Below are 19,793 nucleotides of genomic sequence, written 5' to 3' on the forward strand. Positions count from 1 at the left end.
TTTCCTCATTTCCCCCTCAGAGGATTTGTCACTGATACACAGAAATGGCTTTGATTTATGGGGGCTGATTTTATATCCTTCAACTTTGCTGAATTCATTTACTGGTTCTAGAAGTTTTCTGGTGGAGGTTTTTGGGTCTTCTAGGTATAGAATCATATTGTCAGCAAATAGTGCTAATTTAAGTTCTTTTTTCCTCCTTTAATTTCTTTCATCTAATTGCTCTGGCCAGTGTTTCAAGAACTATGGAAGTGGTGAAAATAAATAGAAGTGGTGGGAAAGAGAGCATCCCTGTCTTATTCCAATTTTTAGAGGGAATGCCTTCAGTTTTTCTCCATTTAGAATGATGTTGGCCTGAGGCTTAGTGTAGCTAGCCTTTATGATGTTGAGATACGTTCTTGTTATCCCTAGTTTTTCTAGTGTTTTGAACATGAAGGGGTGCTGAATTTTGTCAAATGCTTTTTCTGTATCTATTGAGATGACCATATGATTCTTATCTTTGAGTCTATTGATGTGATGAATTACATTTATTGATTTCCGTATGTTGAACCAACCTTGCATCCCTGGGATAAATCCCACTTGATCATGGCGCACGATGTTTTTGATATGTTTTTGTATTCGATTTGCCAGAATTTTAGCATCTATGTTCATTAAAGATATTGGTCTGAAGTTTTCTTTCTTTGATGTGTCTTTGCCTGGTTTTGGAATCAGAGTGATATTGGCCTCATAGAATGAGTTTGGAAGTGGTGCCACATAAATAAAAAATAAATTGAAGAGTACTGGTATTAGTTCTTCTTTAAAGGTCTTGTAGAACTCGGCTGTGTATCCATCCAGTCCTGGGCTTTTCTTGGTTGGTAGGCTTCTGATGGCATCTTCTGTTTCATCACTTGATATTGGTCTTTTTAAATTGGGTATGTCTTCCTAGTTCAATCTGGACAAATCGTATGACTTAAGAAATCTGTCAATGCCTTCAGTGTTTTCTATTTTACTGGAATGTAAATTTTCAAAATAATTCCTAATTATCCTCTGCATTTCTGTAGTGTCTGTTGTGATATAACCTTTTTCATCACGTATGCTGGTAATTTGAGTTTTCTCTCTCCTTCTCTTCATTAGCATGGCTAAGGGTCTGTCAATTTTATTTATTTTTTCAAAGAACCAACTTTTTGTTTTGTCAGTTTTTTTCAATTGTTTCTTCTGTTTTGGTTTCATTGATTTCAGCTCTAATTTTAATTATATCTTGCCTTCTACTGCTTTTATTGTTGATTTGTTCTTTTTCTAGGGCTTTGAGGTGTAATGTGAGGTCATTTATTTGTTGACTTTTTGTTCTTTTAAGGAATTAACTCCATGCAATGAACTTTCCTCTTTGTACTGCTTTCATAGTGTCCCAGAGATTTTGATATCTTGTGTCTATGTTCTCATTTATATCCCATAGTTCTTGAATGTTCTGCCTGTGGTTTCTTACCATTATCATTGTGAAGTCTATGTTCTTTTCAAGATTATATATTTTATCTTCATTGTCTGATGCCCTATCTTTCAAGTGGTCTACTCTGTTGGTGATGCTTTCATTTGAGCTTTTAAGTGGATTGTTGTTTCTTTCATTTCAAGAATTTCTGTTTGTTTGTTTGTTTTAGCACCTCTGTCTCCCTGTTGAGGTGATCTTTCACTGCCTGTATTTGTTCTCTTATATCTTCCTTGAGTTCACAGAACATTTTAACCACATACATCCTGAACTTTTTCACTGTCATTTCTTCTGCTGTGGCTGCCAATGACCCTACTGATGTGGTGTCTTGATCTGTTTGGGGCACTTTCTTCCCTTGTCTATTCATGTTGCTCCTGTGTCTTCGTTTCCAGATCTGTGGGCCTGGGGTGTTAATTGTTTTTACCCTATAGGTAAATTCTCTTATTGTTGAATTTTAAGTGCTTTTTTTTTTTGGTAATGCTCTTGTAGGGTCCCAAGATCCCTCCTTTGTGGGGAAGGACAATGTTAACAGATCCCAGTAACAACGATATACCATCTATGAACAATCTGTTGTTGTTAAGACATTTACAGTTTAGTCTCAATGTTCAGAAATGTTGGATTCAATTATTATCTAAAATATAATCAGTAGTTTTGTAAAAGGGTTTAGAGTTTCTCACGGTGGACAATGAACTGGGGGTGGGGCATAGGACGATATGCCGAGGATGTAGGACGTGAGGATCCAGAGTTAATACATCTTAGGAAGTGTAAAAGAGAAATCTAATGAAGAGGGTTAGTAGCAAGAAAATAGATAGGAAGTAATTTAGGGTAGACAAGTACGTGGGAAGACAGTAGAGTACATAAATAGTAAAATTTGGAGGGGAAAGAAAAATGAAAGAAAAAAAAGTCATATACAACACCTCTATACAATATTATTCAGATGACTCAGTCCTCAAAAACCTATTTCTTGCAAAGTTCTTGGTTTCACATATGTTGGGGTTGTGAGGGCTGGAGGATAGACAGGTAGAAGAGAAAGAAAAAAAATATTCGAAGGAAGAAACGAAGGTTGTTGCTAGTTTTAGAGATCCGTATCTTTTCTGCTTCTCTTCTCACCAATAGGTGGGGTTGTCTGTTGTAAGCTGGTGTCTCTGCCCTCAGGATGGTGGAGGTAACCAGGGCGGGAAGACTGGTCCTGGTGTAGGGCGCCTGGAAGCGGGGAGTGCCACCTGCCAGTCCCTGCAGGAAGATTATACCTCACAGGTCTCTTTTGGGGACTGCTCATATGACTTGAGTGCCCGGCACTATTTCCCTCTCTTGTTTGGAGATTTCCCAGTCCCTGGTCTCTCTGTTAGGATCCAATCTTTAGCCCCATCTCCCTCTCCCTTAGCAGTTCCCACCTGCGGGGCCTCTCACACCAAGGCTCACATGAGGTGGGCAGCACCCTGGGTGCACTGCACACCTACCCAACTCAGAACTGTTTCTGTGTTGGGTGGTTACTGTGTTATCACCACTGGGATGGGGTCAGGGGGAAGTCACATACTGGGTTGGTGTCTGCCCGCGTAAGCTGGAACCCCTCATTAGATTTCTCAACTCTCGGCAATGAGGGCTGCTCCGGGCCTGTCTCTTCCCCACTCCAGCCCTGGAGTCAGTGTCCTCTCAGAGAAGGCCTGGATGCTCACCAGGGCTGCTCGGTGCCACCAGGCCTTCATGGACACAACTGTAGAAGGGGTGCACTCCACTCACTCTGTGCCCACAGATCCATCTCTCTCTAAAACACAGCAAGCTGGCTCCCACTGAGACCCCAACCCTGTCAAAAACCACAGGGTTCTGCCACAGCGTTTCCTGGCTTCACTTCTTCCTCTAAAGTGAGAAGCTGGCTCTCATCGTCCCACTCGCTCATGGCCGTAGGCTCCAGCACATCTCTAAAGGGGTTCCAGGTGCTCAGCCCACACCGTGAGAAGCAATGTGCCAACCAGCCTCCTGTCTCCAGCTGCATGGCGTCCTGTCACAGGGCCCAGTCCCTCACAGGCCAGCTCCTTCACAGGCACCTCTAGTGTGGCCATCAGACTCTGCCAAATGAGACCCGTCGTCACAGCCTGCATCATATGGAGTCTTCGCTGCCCCCACAGAAACTCCCTGCTGATTCTGGTCAGCACTACAGCTTGTAACGGTCCCAAATATAAGCACAGTTTGGGTACCCTAGAGCAGTCCTTTGCCTTTGGTAATCAGCCCCAGACCCCAGGATGCTGTCACAACTTAGAGGTGAGGTGTCTCTCACAGCCCATAGGTGAAGAGATGCAAGAAGGGTTAGAGGGAAAGTGAGAGCCTTAATCTAGTCAGCACGTCACCCTCGACAGGGTGGCCACTACGGTAGTTAGGGAGTGGCTGGAAAAAGTGGGTTGCTGGGGGTGTGCCCTGGAGTTTATATTTTACCCAAGGTGAGAACTCTCTCTGCTTCCTGATGCAATGTCCCCAGCTGTTTTCCTCCTCCATACACTTCATGGCGATGTTCTGCCCCACCCAGTCCCTGAGGAATGGAGCTGGCCATCTATGGCCTGAGACCTCTGAAACTGTGAGCCCCAAATGTACTTTTGCTCCTTAAAATTGTTTGTTAGGTCTTTTGGTCACAGCAGGAAAACGGCTGACTAAAACACACGTGTAGGCCTCTGGGTTAAGTTTCCCAAGACTCATCCACACTACTTTGTTGCTCAACAAGCACTCCTTGCTACTTCTGGGTAGTCTGCATTATAGAGGTGTTTCCTGTTTGTCATCCATTCATTAGGTGAAGGACAGAGGGTTCTGTCCAACCTCCAGCAATTACAGAATAAAACTGCCATTACTGTTCATATACATATTTTGTGTAAACAGTTTTCATTCGCCTTGGGTAAATGCAGAGGAGTGAGGTTGCTGGGCCATACTGCAGTTTAATTTAATAGCAAACTTCCCAACTGTCCTTCAAAGTGGCTGTGCCATTCACAGTCCACTGTCCTCATAGGAGTCTACCCTGGTCAGCCCTTGTATACTTTGCCGTTGCTGTTCTCCAACTTAGCCCCTTTGATAGGCAGGTGTGTGGTGGTGCCTGTGTGGAAGGTGACGCCTTCCATATCACCAGGAATGAGCAAAGGCCTGCCTGGGCCTGCAACAGTCGTACTACTCTCCACACTTCCTGCCAAACCTCCAGAGGGTCACCGGCAGCCACAGCTAGCGTGGGGACTCCCGTAAGCGCCCTGCTTCTCCCCCAATCCCCCTGCCCCCGTACTCTCCAAGGACAAGCAAGTTGAGAGTTGAGCGTGTGATTATTTTTCTCTGCTTGTTTTCCTGGCTTCTTTGCAATTCGAGAATCTCCTTTGGTGAAGCACAGGTTTAGTTCTTTCATCCCATTTTCTCCTGGGTTCTGCTTGTTCTCTTATTATTGAATTTTAAGTGCTTTTTGTATATTCTGAATAATAGTCCTTTGTCAGATATGTGGTTTACAAATATATTCTCTCAGAGAAAACATTCTTGATGAAATGTAAATCACTGATGTTCTTCTTTTCTGGGTTGTGCTTCTGGTGTCATATCTAAATGATCATGCAGACTTTCCCCTGCGCTTCTTACACAAGTTTTATTGCTTTACAATTTACAACTGGCTCTATAACCCATTAATTCTTAGATAAAGTGGGAGCTGTAGGTCAATGTCCATCTTTTTTGCACGTAGATGTCCAGTTTTCCATCACAATTTATTGACAAGGTTATATTTTCTCCATTGAATTGCCTTTGTGCCTCTGTCAAACTCAGCTGACTGCATGCGCATGGCCCTACTTGGGCCCTCTGTGCAGATGCACTGACTGACAGCCTCACACTCAGCAGCGCATCTTAAAATCATGCTCTGTTTTCAGAATTGTTCTGCATTCCAGTCCTCCTTCTTTCTAGTGATGACTCTAGACAAGGGATCTTAATACTGGATCATGGTTCTCTGTTCCCCAGGTTATGACAATAGCCTCCATGTTTTCCCCCTTGAAGCCTGAGTTTCGACTTTCACGGAGCATGCTGTGACCCGCCCACGTCAATGCTGTGGCTGAAGGGGGGTCAGCAGTGAGGGATACCTGAGAGTCCGCCTTTCTCAACTGGACTGCACTAGTCAAAAACGCCTCTTCCTTTGCTGATGAATTTGGACACCTGGGTCGAAAACACCCGACCTCACGCTGCAAGATCCTTGTTTTGAACATTGAACTGTCTGTACTCACAGCATTACCATGCTATCTCCATTATTTCCAAAAAGGAAAAAGAAAAATAGACCGATGCTGGAGTGCAACAGCAGACCTAAAGTCTATGAAAGAGTAGCTAACACACTCTGAAAATAGTTTGGCATAACTTAATGGTGCCTGGGCACTCACTCAAGGCCCCACTGTCATAGAAGTAGGGATATTTTCAGCCAAGAAAGAACTCACACATAAACCTGAAGACTTATACAAGAATGTTCACAGCAGCACTATCTGTAAAACCCCACTGAAAGCAAGCAGGTGCCCATCCCTAATAGAACGAGCGTGGCAGCAAGTTCCCTCGGCTGTAGGATAAATCTTGCCAACAACCACCATCCAACAGAGGCGAGACACTGCAGAATCCATCAGATGAAACCACACTACAGTGTTTAGACATACATCACTAGATGCTCAACTGTAAAAAAGCAAGAATGGGGTGGCTTTTGGGACAGAGGGCACATCTTTGATTATGCCAGTTACTCTGACACATTCTCTATGACATATCACTGAATTAGAACTCTTGCTTTGTACACGTTCTCTGTATGCTACATTTCACTAAAATAAAAGGTGAATGAGGAAAGGGGAGGAGAGAAAATCTAGAAATTTGGGTATTGGAAATTCTAAGGCCTTTTTAATGCCATACCTCAAATAAGAGATGAGCGTTTTGAATTAAAATATGGATACACGAAACAGAAAACAAAATGAGAAAGAATGCCTTAGAATAGATGCTGATAAAATCATGGGAGCTGATGAACATGCCAAGCTTCAAGAATGAACTAAGGCCTGAGCCTGTCTGGGCAACCCAGCTTCAGATCAGGGGACTAAGCCAGGCCCTGTCTCCATGACCAGGGTCCGCTGATTGCTCACACAAACAACCTGCATAAAGCAAGTGGGCAGCTTTCATCCGCAGATACCACCCCGCAGATGCAATTCAGGCCTCAATGCACAGCCTGGTGATCTGCACTGGAGGAGGATGCTTGTTCTCGGGCCCTATAGGCCCAGCATGACCATGCTACCTGTGGCCAGCAGGACACCAGTGATAATTCAATTCAACATAAAAATAGTAACTCGGCCCTCTATTTTTGGAAGATAAATCAGTCAGCAACCAAAACAAAACCAATTTTGATGGCTAGTCTTGGTTTCTGCTGGACTCGGTCACCTCCATGTATATTTAAAGTTCTATGACATGTCTCCACACTTATCTAGACTCTAGAACCCTGATTTTATCAGCATCTATTGCAGCTCAAGTTGTGATGGGAATGCTGTGCTCAGATAAAAAAAAAAAATCAAAACATGTAAACAAAGTATATTCACACCAATTTGTGTCTTTATAAATATACTTTGGATAATAATGATCATCACATTCCACCATCATTTATAACCCCATGCCCCCTTCCTTCCCCCCCCAACACCTCTGCCCTATCTAGAGTTTGTCTATTCTTCCCATGTTCCCTCTATCTGAATATACTTTGTATACAACCAGAGATATGAAAAATTGTGTTCTATATGTGTCATAAGAATTGTAATGCATTCTGCTGTCATATATAAATTAAAACAACAACAACAAAACAACACGTAGACAACATCAGAAGTATGCATAGCCTACTTAGAGAACCAACAGAGTGCTGCTCAGTCCTTCAAGTAAGGAAAGGAGAGCCAGCAACGTGGACACCCTATATGTGCCAGTGAAGCAGCAGCCCCGGGAGCAAAGGTGCAAAGGCTGCTCACCCTGCAGATGAGGGAAAACGAGCCAGCCAGGGGCGGGACGGGTTTCCATCACTCCTCTACAATCCGCCCCTTGTGCAGAGGGGCAACTACGCTAATAGACAAAAAAATCTTGCTGTAAGTAGGTTCTCCTTTTGTATACATCAGTTTGGATTAGGTTTTTCTCACTTAAAGGTAAGAACCTAGGTCATCTGCCAAGTCTTCAAGCTCTGATCTATCTATACATGCTCGGTCACCTCCATGTATACTTAAAGTTCTAGTATTGCCACATTACCTGCAAAATTTTGTATACTACTATTGAAAGTATAAACTGGTATAATTCTATTAGGAACTTACACTTTGTAAATATCATACAAGTATGCAAAGGGATACACACAGGTAACTGAAGCTACCAGTCAGAAATAATGACAAACAGAAATAACTAAAATGTGATTAGTAGAAGCTTGGGTAAACAAGACATGCTATATCTAAACAATGAAACGTGGTCATTATAAAGAATGAGGCAAACCAACGTGCTGATGTGGCACAACTTCTAAGAAGTGAAAAGTGGGGAAAAGGACGATGGCTTATGGAGCCACGCAGTGAAGGCCATGTGACGTGTGGCCCATCCAAGCTGCTCAGGCAGACCCTGGGCTTGTACCAGAAGTTCCTCAAGTCAGTGGGACTCATCCTTCCAGCTATGCAGCCAAAGGCCATCCTCCTCACTCCTTTAGACTACCCTCTACGCATCCTACCTGCCTGTGAGTCCTACAAAATCCCAACAGGATCTGAACCCTTCATAATCCCACCTCTTCCTCTCCAAGCCATCATCTGGCTACCTGTGGGCAGGCAGAGCAGGAGCTGAGGGACAATGGGGAGGACTCTGTGCCTCCTCTTCTATGCTTTTGAGATTACATAATTTTTCTCTTTTGTTCATTTACAATGAGCAGATATTGCTTTATAAATGAAAAAACCCACAAATCTGGGGATAAAATAGTAAAATGAAGTTGGAGAAGAGAATGTGCAATCCAAAGAAAATCACTTACTAAAAGAAATGACCTGCTTATGTAACATGTGCAAAACCCTGGGTTCAATTCTTAGGACCACACCCACACACAACCGGTCCCCTGTATGTACACACACACACACACACACACACGGCAGCAATATTGCCTAGAATGCTATTTGCTGAGTGTGATATACAAACAAATATTTTAAATCATTTACTTACATTTTGCTTTCTAGTCACCAAAGAAAACATGTAAGAAAGGTCAGGTGGGTTTTACAAACCTGTAACAACAGTGTAAAGATCCCTGGGGGACTGTGCTTGACAGCAGGGGCATTTATGCATGAGGACATAGGATGGCTGGGGGTCCAGTTCCTACTGCCCATGAATTCCCACCCCATGAATTCCCACAGATGCTTTTATAGTGTTCAGCTATCTCCAGAACTATGGCTGAAGGCAATTTTGGTGGAGCTCTAAATTCACAATAACCCCCATGACTATGCCTACAGAGAACAAAGTAACCATGATAAACCTTAAACATTTGAGTTTGAATAAGATAAAATAGAATGTTTAACAAGTTTTAAACAAACAAAAAAAAATGTGCTATGAGTTAACATGTTGAGGCAAAGGGCAAGTCCCAGAGTACTAGGTGGAGCCCGGGTGGGATGCATCAGTCCACAGGGCAGCAAGGCCTCTGCACGTCCCCAGCAGTGCCCTTAGTGGGAGATCCTGGAGATCTGCTGAGTGGGGAGAAGTTCTGAGACACACCCCTGCAGTGCTTCCTCCACACAGATCATGCCATACCTACAGCAATGGCAATCATGCGATGAAGAGCAGGAGCTAACACCTTAATATGCTTCATCCCATTGGCCTGCAACCCTCATGCTTTGCTGACTCTGCCAGTGGCATACACAGTCCCTGCCTGGTGAGAGCCCACCAGTTCCAACTGGGCTGGGCCACTGGATCAGGCTGCCTGTCCCCCCCACACCTGTATACCACCTGCTGCCTTATCCTGCATCTGTGGCTTAAAGGGGTGCAAGGTGAGCCCCTGTGCTCCAAGCTGCGCTCTGTAGAAAGACGTTTCCTAAGTTCTAATGAACAACATCTACTCAATGAAGAACCAAGCATTCAGAAGAGGGCTTAACTCTGTCTATCATCAATGACCTTGGCAGTATCACAAATGTCACCTGAAAGAGCACCTTAAGCAAAGGTCTGGAGCAGGAGCTGAATCAATGCACCCTTTTTTATCCATTTTTCTCAGAATTTTCAATCTTAAAATGAGATGAGAATAAACAGGGGACAGTTAAAGGTCTATTTTTAATGCCCATTACAAACAAAAAAAATATTAACAAAGTTAGAATCTTAATCACTTAGGCCATTTTTTACTATAACGGTTCTAGCTTTAGAATGCTCACTCCACACCAAAGAATTAAAAGGGCTGTTTCCCAAACACACATGGAGGGAGAGGAGCTGTTTTATGGAGCCACTCACACTGGGGTTGTTTAGAGCTTCATCTTAGTTACAACTGAGGTTGAAAGTTAGCAGCTTTTTCCTTTCAGGGAAGCAGGAAGCACTAGAATCCTTCTGCAGTCCTGGTCACACCCAGAGCCCCACAAGTCTGGCTGTGAGTTCTGGTGGACAGACAGCGAAGAAAGGCAGAGTGGGAAGGAGAAGGTCTGAGGCTTCTGAGGCAACTGGAGTGGTAGGGGAGAGAGAGCACAGCCCTTCCACGCTGTCCACGGCAGCAGCCGGGCTGCTGTGGAAGCCCTCTCTCCAACTGCAGACACATGGCCTCTTTGCCCGAAGCAGAGGCACATCTTCAGTGCGCCAAGGAATTAAACACGTCTGCAAGTAAGTTTGAGAGGGTGGGAGAGTGGTAAGTGTGCTGGGAAGCAAGGGAAGGGAAGGGGCCCAGAGAGCTACCAGCACGTTTGGATTGAATTCTCCAATCCTATGTGTACGTAAGAAAGTCAATTGGGGCTGAGCACCTGCCTACCCTCATGTGAGAGGCACTGAGTTTGACCCTAACGCTGCATAAAAATAAACAAATAAAACGAAGGCATGCTGTCCATACACAACTACAAAAACACATTAAGAAAAGTCGATTCTCAGACACTAAAAACATGTTTGGGATGATAGGGAAAAGAATACATAGGAAAAAAAAAACAAGAATTGGGCAAATCCTTTAATACAGAACTCGCGGAACATGGGTTTTCAGTGATGGCTTTTAAAAAAAAATGTATATTTTTTCGTTGTAGATAAACACACAGTATCTTTATTTATTTTTATGTAGTGCTGAGAATTGAACCCAGTGCCTCATGCATGTGAGCCAAACACTTTACCACTGAGCTATAGCCCTGGTACTCAGTGATAGTTTTTTTAAAACTGAATTTTGTGACCTGTTTCCCTATCCTAGAACTGTGAGTTGAGGAATCTCTATGCTTAACAGTGACCATCTGGAAGAAATGAGACACCCAACATTTCTAGATATATTTAACCAACTTTAAACTTAAATAACTCGCTATAAAAACTGTAAGACAGGGCTGGAGTTGTGGCTCAGAGGTAGAGCGCTCATCTACCATGCATAAGGCACTGGGTTTGATCCTCAGCACCACATAAAAATAAAATAAAGATATTGTGTCCACCTATAACTAAAAAATAAATAATAAAAAACCGTAAGACAATAAAAAACCACCCAAGAAATTTGCAATTGTCTAAAATTAATCATCTAATACCAATAGCACAGATAATTGCCAATTTAAATAGATTTTCCAACCTTCAGTATTAATAAAACACAGAATGGCAGAGAAATGCCACAACATAAACTCATAAATGAGTATTATGTATTACCTTCACTATAACTGAAGTATAAGATTAATTCCTGCTTCAAATATGCAAAAACCAGTCTCTGGCCTAAAACTACTAAACTTAAACAGAGGGACCATCACACACACAAATAATAGAATGCAAATGCCAAATAAGAACCCACACTAAAATCAAAGCCTAGACCCAGGCGCTCCAGAGGACAAGGGCTCATGACTTTCCCAAGCCTCCACATTGTCAACAGCTTGGATCAGGGACTGCTAGGGATGACTCCAGGGCCATCTACCTGTTCCCGTACCCATGTCATCTAACAATTCTACCAGGACAAATGGCCTCACAGCAGACCAACTGCAACCCCAGCGTCCCCGCAACTCATGCTCTAGTCAGTGAGGTGCAGGCAGCGGCGATCCAGGTAATCAAGGGCTATGTATGCCATAAAGTGCAGGAGTGTGTCCCATCCACCACCAGCTGGAAGCAGATGTAGCAGGCAGTACTGCCCCTGGCACTGAGCAGGTCAGACACAGTGGGTAACACACCCTCTGGATCCCTGCAGATGGGCCTGAACTCCAGGATAGGAAAGCAAAAGAGAGAATGCCACTCAGCCCCTGGTGATGTCATGAGCAAAGTCACTGCATCAACTCAAGTTGCCAGACAGAAAAAAGACTTCTTTCTTGTGCAAGCCACTATCGCCACATCCTCAACACTGGCTGCAACCTGTGCCTTTACTTTCCTCAGATCCTCAGCTATACTGTAAGGTTAAAATGATTTCTTTCTCTCAGACTATCATGAGGATTAAATGTTACAAATAGTAAGAAAAAGGAGCATCCATGTGTGGAAATCAGGCTAACTGCCAAGCTCATTCTTTAGCTAAATAAGTCATTTCCTCACATCGGCCTCCAAGAGTGGACAATTCTCAGCAAGATGACAAGTTACAGAGCTCTGTGGTGACCTGAAAAGCAGGTACAGCCATAACGGTAAAGAGGCAGCAGCCTGACTCTGCGGCCGTGACTCACACGTCATGGCTGAGACTACACTGGCTGCTTTCTCTTCCCAGCTCCGGGTTGCAGGACTCGCATCGCTTCCAGCCATCTTCAGTTTTAATCCAACTCCACCCAGGGGATCTCCAGTCCTGACCCAGAAATGGCATAGTTCTCCTGTAAAACAAAAAATCAATTTGCATTAAAAGTATAAATATATATGAATAAGTAATTAAAGTTTCATTTAGAAAATTTGTTCACTGATTTTAAAGAACAAAATACTTATCACCTAAATGTTGGCAGGTCATCGGGGATGAGACAACGAGGGCAGCACAGCACCTTGGGGGCTCTACAATGATAACGGTGGAGCATAACAGGTGGGTTTTCCAGCTCCAAGGTAACAGAGGCTTACACCCGAAGCAGCAGCAAGAGTCAAGGATGTCATTTCAAACCATGCACTCACTGCAATCAGAGGCAACACAGCCCGAAAGTCCTCACGTCCATCTCCTCCAGGTGGATCAGTTTGGGTGAGCTTGGCATAGAAGGTGGGAGTGGGGAGTTGCCAGAGTGAGAACAAGGAGTCGGGATGGCCAGATGAGGCCAAGGAGCTGGGCTTCACTCTGAGAGCAAGGAGGAACAAGACAGGGACTGACACATACGTGGTTCAAGTAATTGGATGGATCCTGAGCTGAAGAGGGCTCCAGTGTGTGCTACGACAGCAGTGGGAGGTGGAGAGGAGACCTCTGAGTGCTGGCCTTCAGAGGAAGGAAAGAAAGAGACTACAGCAACACTGAGGGGGCAGAGTCAGCAGCACCCGAGGATGGGTGGCCACGTGGGGAAAGAGCCAAAGATGACGTCCAGATTCTGACTGCTGAATGAGGTCACGAGAGACAGCAGGCTGGGGAGGGGAGGATGGAGCTAAGACACTGACCTCAGTTTCAGACATGCTGTTAACTAGAATCTAGAAATAAAAAGTATAACTTAAAAAGTGAAACAACAGATATTACTACTTCTAAGAAGCTTACAATTTGATGAGAGTGAGATCTGGAATACCGGCTATGTCACTGACTGGAATTCCCTTTCTGGTAATCAGTGGTTTTCAAATACTGCTATGCATTAACATCAGTTTGTGAAGTGCTTGGTCCCTCTCAGACCAATTAAGTTTGAGTACCTAGGGGGGAAGGCTAGGAGTGAGTAGCTTTTAAAGGTACAGGGGTGATTCTCTGCACAGACAGGGCTAGGAACTGGGGATTTGAAATGTTACCTCCCCACAAAGGCTTCCCCCACCACTCGGGAAAACTTCTCCCTACCTCACAGGTCTCAGCATTGCCTGGTGTCTACATCCCAACAAGGGCTGTCTAAAATTACTCATGTATTTATTTTCCTAAAAGCGAATGAGGTCTTTTTCAGTTCTGTATCCCAATTACCCTGAACAATGCCAGGCACATGGCAAGAGTTCAAATATCTATTTACTGAATTAATTAATTAATAGACCAGAAAAAAAAAGTTAGGTTAGAGAGAAATATAGGAAAATTACCAGCATTCAGAGCAATTGAAGTCATGGAAATAACATCGTAGAGTAGGCAGTGTAGAAATCAAGACCACCAAGGAGAGAACTCAAGAAACACCAACAGGTGAGGGACAGTGGCTTGAGATGACTCAAGAGAGAAACTCAAGGAAGAGTCGGGGGATTGGGAAAGGCGGAAAGCTAAGAGAAGCATGCATTTTAAGAAAGACATGTTTGACGGAGAGGAAAAACACTGTAAAGAAGCCAACACAGTAGATGTTCAAAAGCAGACATATTTTAGTTTAGCTACACCAGGAAGCCAAAGACTTACACAAAATTCATTTCAGCTGAGCAGCATCTATGAATCTTGTATCCAAAGTAGATTGGCAAGGGCTGGGGTACAGCATTTGACTAGTACTCATGAGGCCCTGTGTTTGATTCCCCAACACTGGAAAACACATACATACACACACACACACACACACACACAACCAAAAATCAAAGTAGGCTTGGAGCATTTCACGACATAGCATATTATATCAGAGAGAGTTCTTGAAAGACTGAGTCCAAACTACATGTAGTGTAACTAACAATCCAGGCTATCAAATGGGCATTTATGCTAACTTAGAAGACACAAAAGAATTAGTAAGGAAATTACATAAACATCACCATTATCCCTGGGTCAACTCCAAGCACCCAATTCCTGTACTGGTATAAAATATTCATTGAAATAATTCTTCCTTACGAGAGGATCATGAAACCTTGCTAAGATAATTTATAGCCTGGACACACCCTTTTCAGGCATATATTGATTGAATTCTTGCTTTAGAAGATCATTTTAAAACGTTCTTTAAATCTCAGCACCACTGTGGTAAGCCTTGTCTTACAGATCTGCTTCATAGCTATGGATCATTCCAAATGTGAAGGCCACCATTCATGTCCAATCAATCCAGAGTTATCTTATGATCCACAATATATCTATATTGAGATATGGGCCACAGGACACCCCCCAAGAGATGGAAGGGCCCTGAAGAAGCAATGCCTACTTTACATGACAACTTCAGTATCATCAAATGTACACTACAAAAACAAAGCTGTTTGACAATCTCTGAAAACTCCCAAAGTACCTCTCAATATCACAATGGAACCATGGATTCAAAAGAAAATCCAGTGGGGCTGGGGATGTGGCTCAAGCAGTAGCGCGCTCGCCTGGCATGCATGCAGCCCGGGTTCGATCCTCAGCACCACATACAAACAAAGATGTTGTGTCTGCCGAAAACTAATAAATAAATATTAAAAATAAATAAGTAAATTGCTGGGGGGTCTCACTACTTGCTGAGGCTGGCCTTGAATTCTTGATGCTCTTGCATCAGCCTCTTGATCTGCTGGGATTACAGGCATGTGCCACCATGCCCAGCACTATTTAAAAAAAAAAAAAAAAGAAAATCCAGTGGTGACCCTGAAATAACCATAAAAAGGGTCACTTCATGACAAACACTTGTCACTCACTAAATATTATAGTAATGGGTGTCCATGCCCTTAAGGTGTACCATGCAACTGAGGAACTAAAAAAACAAAAACAAAAACTATATTCACACAAAACAACAACAACAACAAAAACCCAAAGCATACATATGTAACATCAAGCATGTGTTTACCTGTATATCCAGGAGATCTTATAACATGGAAAACAAAGAAATGGTAAAGAGGGAACAACTAAAAGAAATTTAACCATGTAAAATAGTAGTGACTACGGAAGGAAGGTCAGCCAGGAAGGTTCCAGGGAGGACATGGGCTCAGCCTTCAAGCCTGGTCAATTTCACATGAATGGAGAGGCAAGGAAAGAAGTATTAGTCACAGGGATGGTGAGGGGAAACTTAAGATCAGGATACATGTGACACAACTGAGACAAATTCAGAGGGTCAAAAGACTCTGGGTAACTATGTTTTTGAGCAATGTGTCAAGGTGAACAGTGTTGTTAAAAGAATGATACCCCCCTAGGGCTTAGATCTAAATAGATCTAAGGATAGATCTATATGGAGAAGGAAGACAGGTAAAAGATAGATAGTATAGATCTAAATGGAGAAAGCAGACAGGCAAAAGAGCTCCACAGGCAACAGACTCTTATCAGTGTCCTGTGCAGACCTGTGTCCTCAGCTAACAAATTTCCTTAAAGTTAACCTGTGTAGACTATGCCTATTCCCCAATGAGCACACTTATTTTCTGGCTTCAAAAAATGACTATAACATTTATGTAAACAGCCAGTGTTGGCTGGGGATGTGGCACAGTGTTAGAGCTTTGACTGGCACGTGTGAGGCCCTGGGTGCTAACTCTAGCAAAACACACAAACAGCCAGTGTGGTGTGTCCAATAAAATAACCTTTTTAAAAACACCTCTACCCATATTACAATTTTGACTATAACAACTTGGGAAGAAATTAATATGATTTGGAGTGAATTTTTCAGCAGTTAAGTGATTCTTTCCTTCCTTCCTGTTTTGGATTGGCCAGTAGTGCAATGAAGCTAATGGACCATGGGAAATAAACAAGCCCATGCCCCAGATTTTTCAACAGAGAAAAAAATTAACTCTTCAGCAGGTGTGTGTATTTCATAAATTTGTAATGGTAAAATCTCTGGATTATCCTGAGCTTTATTTTAAATTTATATAGTTTAAGGACTAAACAGATTTTTTTTTAAAAAAAGTAACAAATAAGTAAGTCACTGGGAAATGCAAAAAAGAGAAGTTGCAATTTAAGAGGCCCACATCTCAAGTTTTCAAAAATACTCCCAATCTGAGCAACTGATTTTACAAATCAGAAAACAAGCTACTTAATTTTTAGAATGATACCCTACGACTTTGTTCAGGAATTTATCTGTACAGCTAAAAAATGTGAATTGCTAGAGCTTCACAAGTTTATTTTAATTAAAATTACCTTTGAGAATTTGCAAATACAAAAATTAAAACTGGAAATTATTTCTGAAAATTAATACAAAATAAAAGAGTGACTATTCAGAGTCTACTCAGTTGTATACAAGTCTACGAAGCTTGTATAACATGCAATCTTTAAGCACATCTTATGCTAACTATGTCAGAGAGCATATGGGGCTGAACTATTTTAAACCTCCTGTTTAATATGGCAGGACATGAGAGTGGAGTACTGCAGAACAGGACTTTATGAAATACATTTCTCAGTGGAAATTCCTGGCATGAAAGAATCTGAACCAAGAAATGTCTTTTCTTCTATAAGCATAGGTTTTCCTAACTGGTAAGACTAGTGATGATAACATTTACCAGAGATTAGTATGGGGTAGACATCAATCTAAACAATTTACAGGCATTAGCTCATTTAGTTGTCATACTACCCAACAAGATAGGAAATGTCATTCTCACTCTACAGGTTTAGTTCTCTTCTGTATATGAGAACACCAAGGCAAAGAGTTTGGGGGAACAGGATTCAAAATTAGGGGCTCTAGCTCTAGAATGCATGCTCTCAGCCACTATGTTTATAAAAGCAGTTCCTGAAAACCTTAGTAAAAGATGCCATATATTTACAAGAATTTTTTTTTAACTTATGTGACGCGTCACCAACATAATCTAAAGTAATGATTCATTTCAATGTAACAGTACTAAGACAAGGAAAACAAAACCCTAATACATTTTAACAAGCCACATGTGTTTCCTTATTTAAGCTAGATGAAAATAGTACTTAATGCAACTATTAAGTGGGGCTTTAAAAACAATAAGAACTGTTAAGCAAGAGCTATAATAGTATACACAATAAACAAAATAGCAAGGCAGTTGCTATTCAAATTCAGAAAAAGAAGTTAGTATAGGAACTTACTTTCCCCCTTCTTATTTTTCATTGTTCTGAAATAAGAAGGAATAACTGGTCTTCAATTTGATAAGCATTCTATTTTTCTTCATTGCGTTTTCTTATGATGTTTCCAAATAAGATCAAACAATTTTGGGTCAAACGTTGGTTTGTAAGTGTGAACAAATTTGATTCGGAGAGTACATCAAAACATTGCAAATTAGAGGCTGAGAGTCAAAAGTGGGATTCACTCCAACAAGGTCTGAAAGATAATTACTGATGCTTCACGGAAAAGGAAAACAATGCAAGGAGAGGAAAAGCGGTATGAAAGAGAAATCAGGTCTTTTCTGATTAGATAGTAAAAGAACTGGGAACAGGCAAAAAGAGAGAACTTCATTGAAGACAGTTCTTCAGACTCCTAGTTCAAGGTGAGTCTGAATAGGCCCTGGGATAGAGATGGAATCCAAGTGAAGAAAGGCCAAAATGAGCTGTGAAGGGAAGGATACACAATTCTCAAGTACCACCTGCAAGAAAAAAAGTAGGTAGGTACACAGTGGCGTGAAGGAGAACGGGGTCATTCCCAGGCATATGTCACAGAGAAGGTGCACAGGAACTCAAGAGATCAGGGAGAGGCCTAGGTTTGCAGAGCAGCTCTCTCTGGGTCCAGGGGGAGGCAGACAAAGCAAGGACCGGCAGAGGACGCCTTGGAGCTAGGTGGGGACTAGGTGAGCACCTATGGCAGGTCAACCGAGGGCAGGCCCAGCAGTGCACCGCCCTACCGGCGGCCAAGGGCCTGGTCCCACCTGGCGATCCCTCCCCACCTGAAGGTCCCCTTGTCACTGGCGGACCCCACGACTTCTCCCCACCTGGCGATGCCCTCCCCACTGATGGGCCCCACAGCTCCGGTCCCACCTGGCGATCCCCTCCCCACTGGCGATCCCCAAGGTTCCGGTCCCACCTGGCGGTCCCCTCCCCACTGCGGGCCCCAGGCTCAGTCCCACCTGGCGGTCCTCTCCCTCCTAGCGGTCCTCTGCCGACTGGCGGGCCCATGGCCCCTGCCTACCCGGCGATCCCCTCCCCACTGGCGGGCCCACGACTTCTCCATACCTGGCCACCCCCTCCCCGCTGGCAGACCCCGGCCCCTAGCCTACCTGTGGTCCTCTCCCCACTTGCCTGGCCTCACCCGACGCGACAGCCTCAGTGCGCACCGACTGCGTCGCACCCGAGAATATTGCCGGAAGTCGCCCGCCGTCACCGCCTCTACGGGAAGCCCCGCCTCCGGCCGCGCTGATTGGCCGTCGCGGCTCCGGTCGGTGTTGCTAGGAGCTTGTGGCCAGCGGCGCGCGTGCGCAGTGAGCGCCGCCTCGCCCGCTCCGGCGGGGGCTCCAGGAAAGGTGCCCTTTGACCCGGCCCTAGAGGCGTGGGCGGGTCCGGGCGGCGAGGGGACACGGGCTTGGCCGCTGAATTGAGCACGGGGGCTGGCCGGCAGCCAGCAGCCAGGGAACTGCCGAGCTTCAGCGCGTCGCCGGGCGTACGTGGGCGTGTGGGCGTATGAGCGCGGCCCTCCCGGCGGCCGGACTGGCCTTGCGGAGCCCGCAGGGCGGGGAGAGAAGGCCTGCTGCTCGGGGATTGCTTTGTGCGTGTGCAAGCGCCGTGCAAAACACGTGAAAGTGTCTCGTGTGTAGTAAGCAAATATGCACGTTCAATTTTAGTGTCTTCCCTTTCAGAATGAGTTTTTGTATGTGGAACGCATTGCAGGAAGGTAAGTATTCATATTTGAAAATGATTCTGTAAGTCATTTCTGATCGGTATCTAATACTGATTTTTGGCTACTTTAAAAGTAATGTAAAACCGATCATGGGCGAAGTGGGCAGTATTGCTTACACCGCCCTTCCCCTTCTTCCTTTCCTTCACACAGTGCCCATCGACTGTATTTTTTCTTGTTTGTAGTGGAAGTGTATTTGCAAGTAAACCTCTGTAGTTGGGACTATTGGATCAAGGTTAACTGCTTGTCGAGTTGATTAGATATTGGCAAGCCAAGATTCTGCTACCAGAATGGGGCCAAAAAACACAGGTAGTCCTTAGCTTGCGTGGCGTTTTATCCCCGTAAACCCATATAAGTTTAGAATATTGTGACTCAGAAATGCATTTAATACACTCAACCCGCCAAATGTCGTGCCTTAGCCCAGCCCACCTTAAACGTGCTCAGAACATTTACAACAGCTTACAGTCAGGCACAGTCATCTCTCACAAATCTTACTTTAAAAGTGT

At 43.8% G+C, this 19,793-nt stretch overlaps 1 protein-coding gene across 8 annotated transcripts in view; it reads right to left on the reverse strand.

Moving 5' to 3' along the window:
* Nucleotides 1–18,804, reverse strand: part of Fbxo25 (F-box protein 25) — a 51,031-nt gene extending 32,227 nt beyond the window's left edge. For 5 of the 8 annotated variants that reach the window (XM_046446684.2, XM_058580321.1, XM_046446666.2 and 2 more), the window contains exons 1-2: nucleotides 18,674–18,804; nucleotides 12,241–12,381 (exon numbers count right to left, since the gene is read on the reverse strand). In XM_046446684.2, the coding sequence (XP_046302640.1) occupies nucleotides 12,241–12,374 (134 nt within the window). In that variant the 5' untranslated portion in view covers nucleotides 12,375–12,381; nucleotides 18,674–18,804. Of the gene's footprint in view, nucleotides 1–12,240; nucleotides 12,382–12,493; nucleotides 12,517–17,552; nucleotides 17,576–18,673 lie in introns of those variants that run through there. The other 3 variants (XM_058580306.1, XM_058580315.1, XM_058580307.1) reach the window with 3 other exon arrangements.
* Between the last annotated feature and the right edge of the window lie 989 nt (nucleotides 18,805–19,793).

The sequence above is a fragment of the Marmota monax genome, unplaced genomic scaffold (genome assembly GCF_021218885.2).
Source record: "Marmota monax isolate L192 unplaced genomic scaffold, Marmota_monax_Labrador192_F-V1.1 WCK01_AAM20220418_F8-fsc00195, whole genome shotgun sequence".
NCBI lineage: Eukaryota > Metazoa > Chordata > Mammalia > Rodentia > Sciuridae > Marmota > Marmota monax.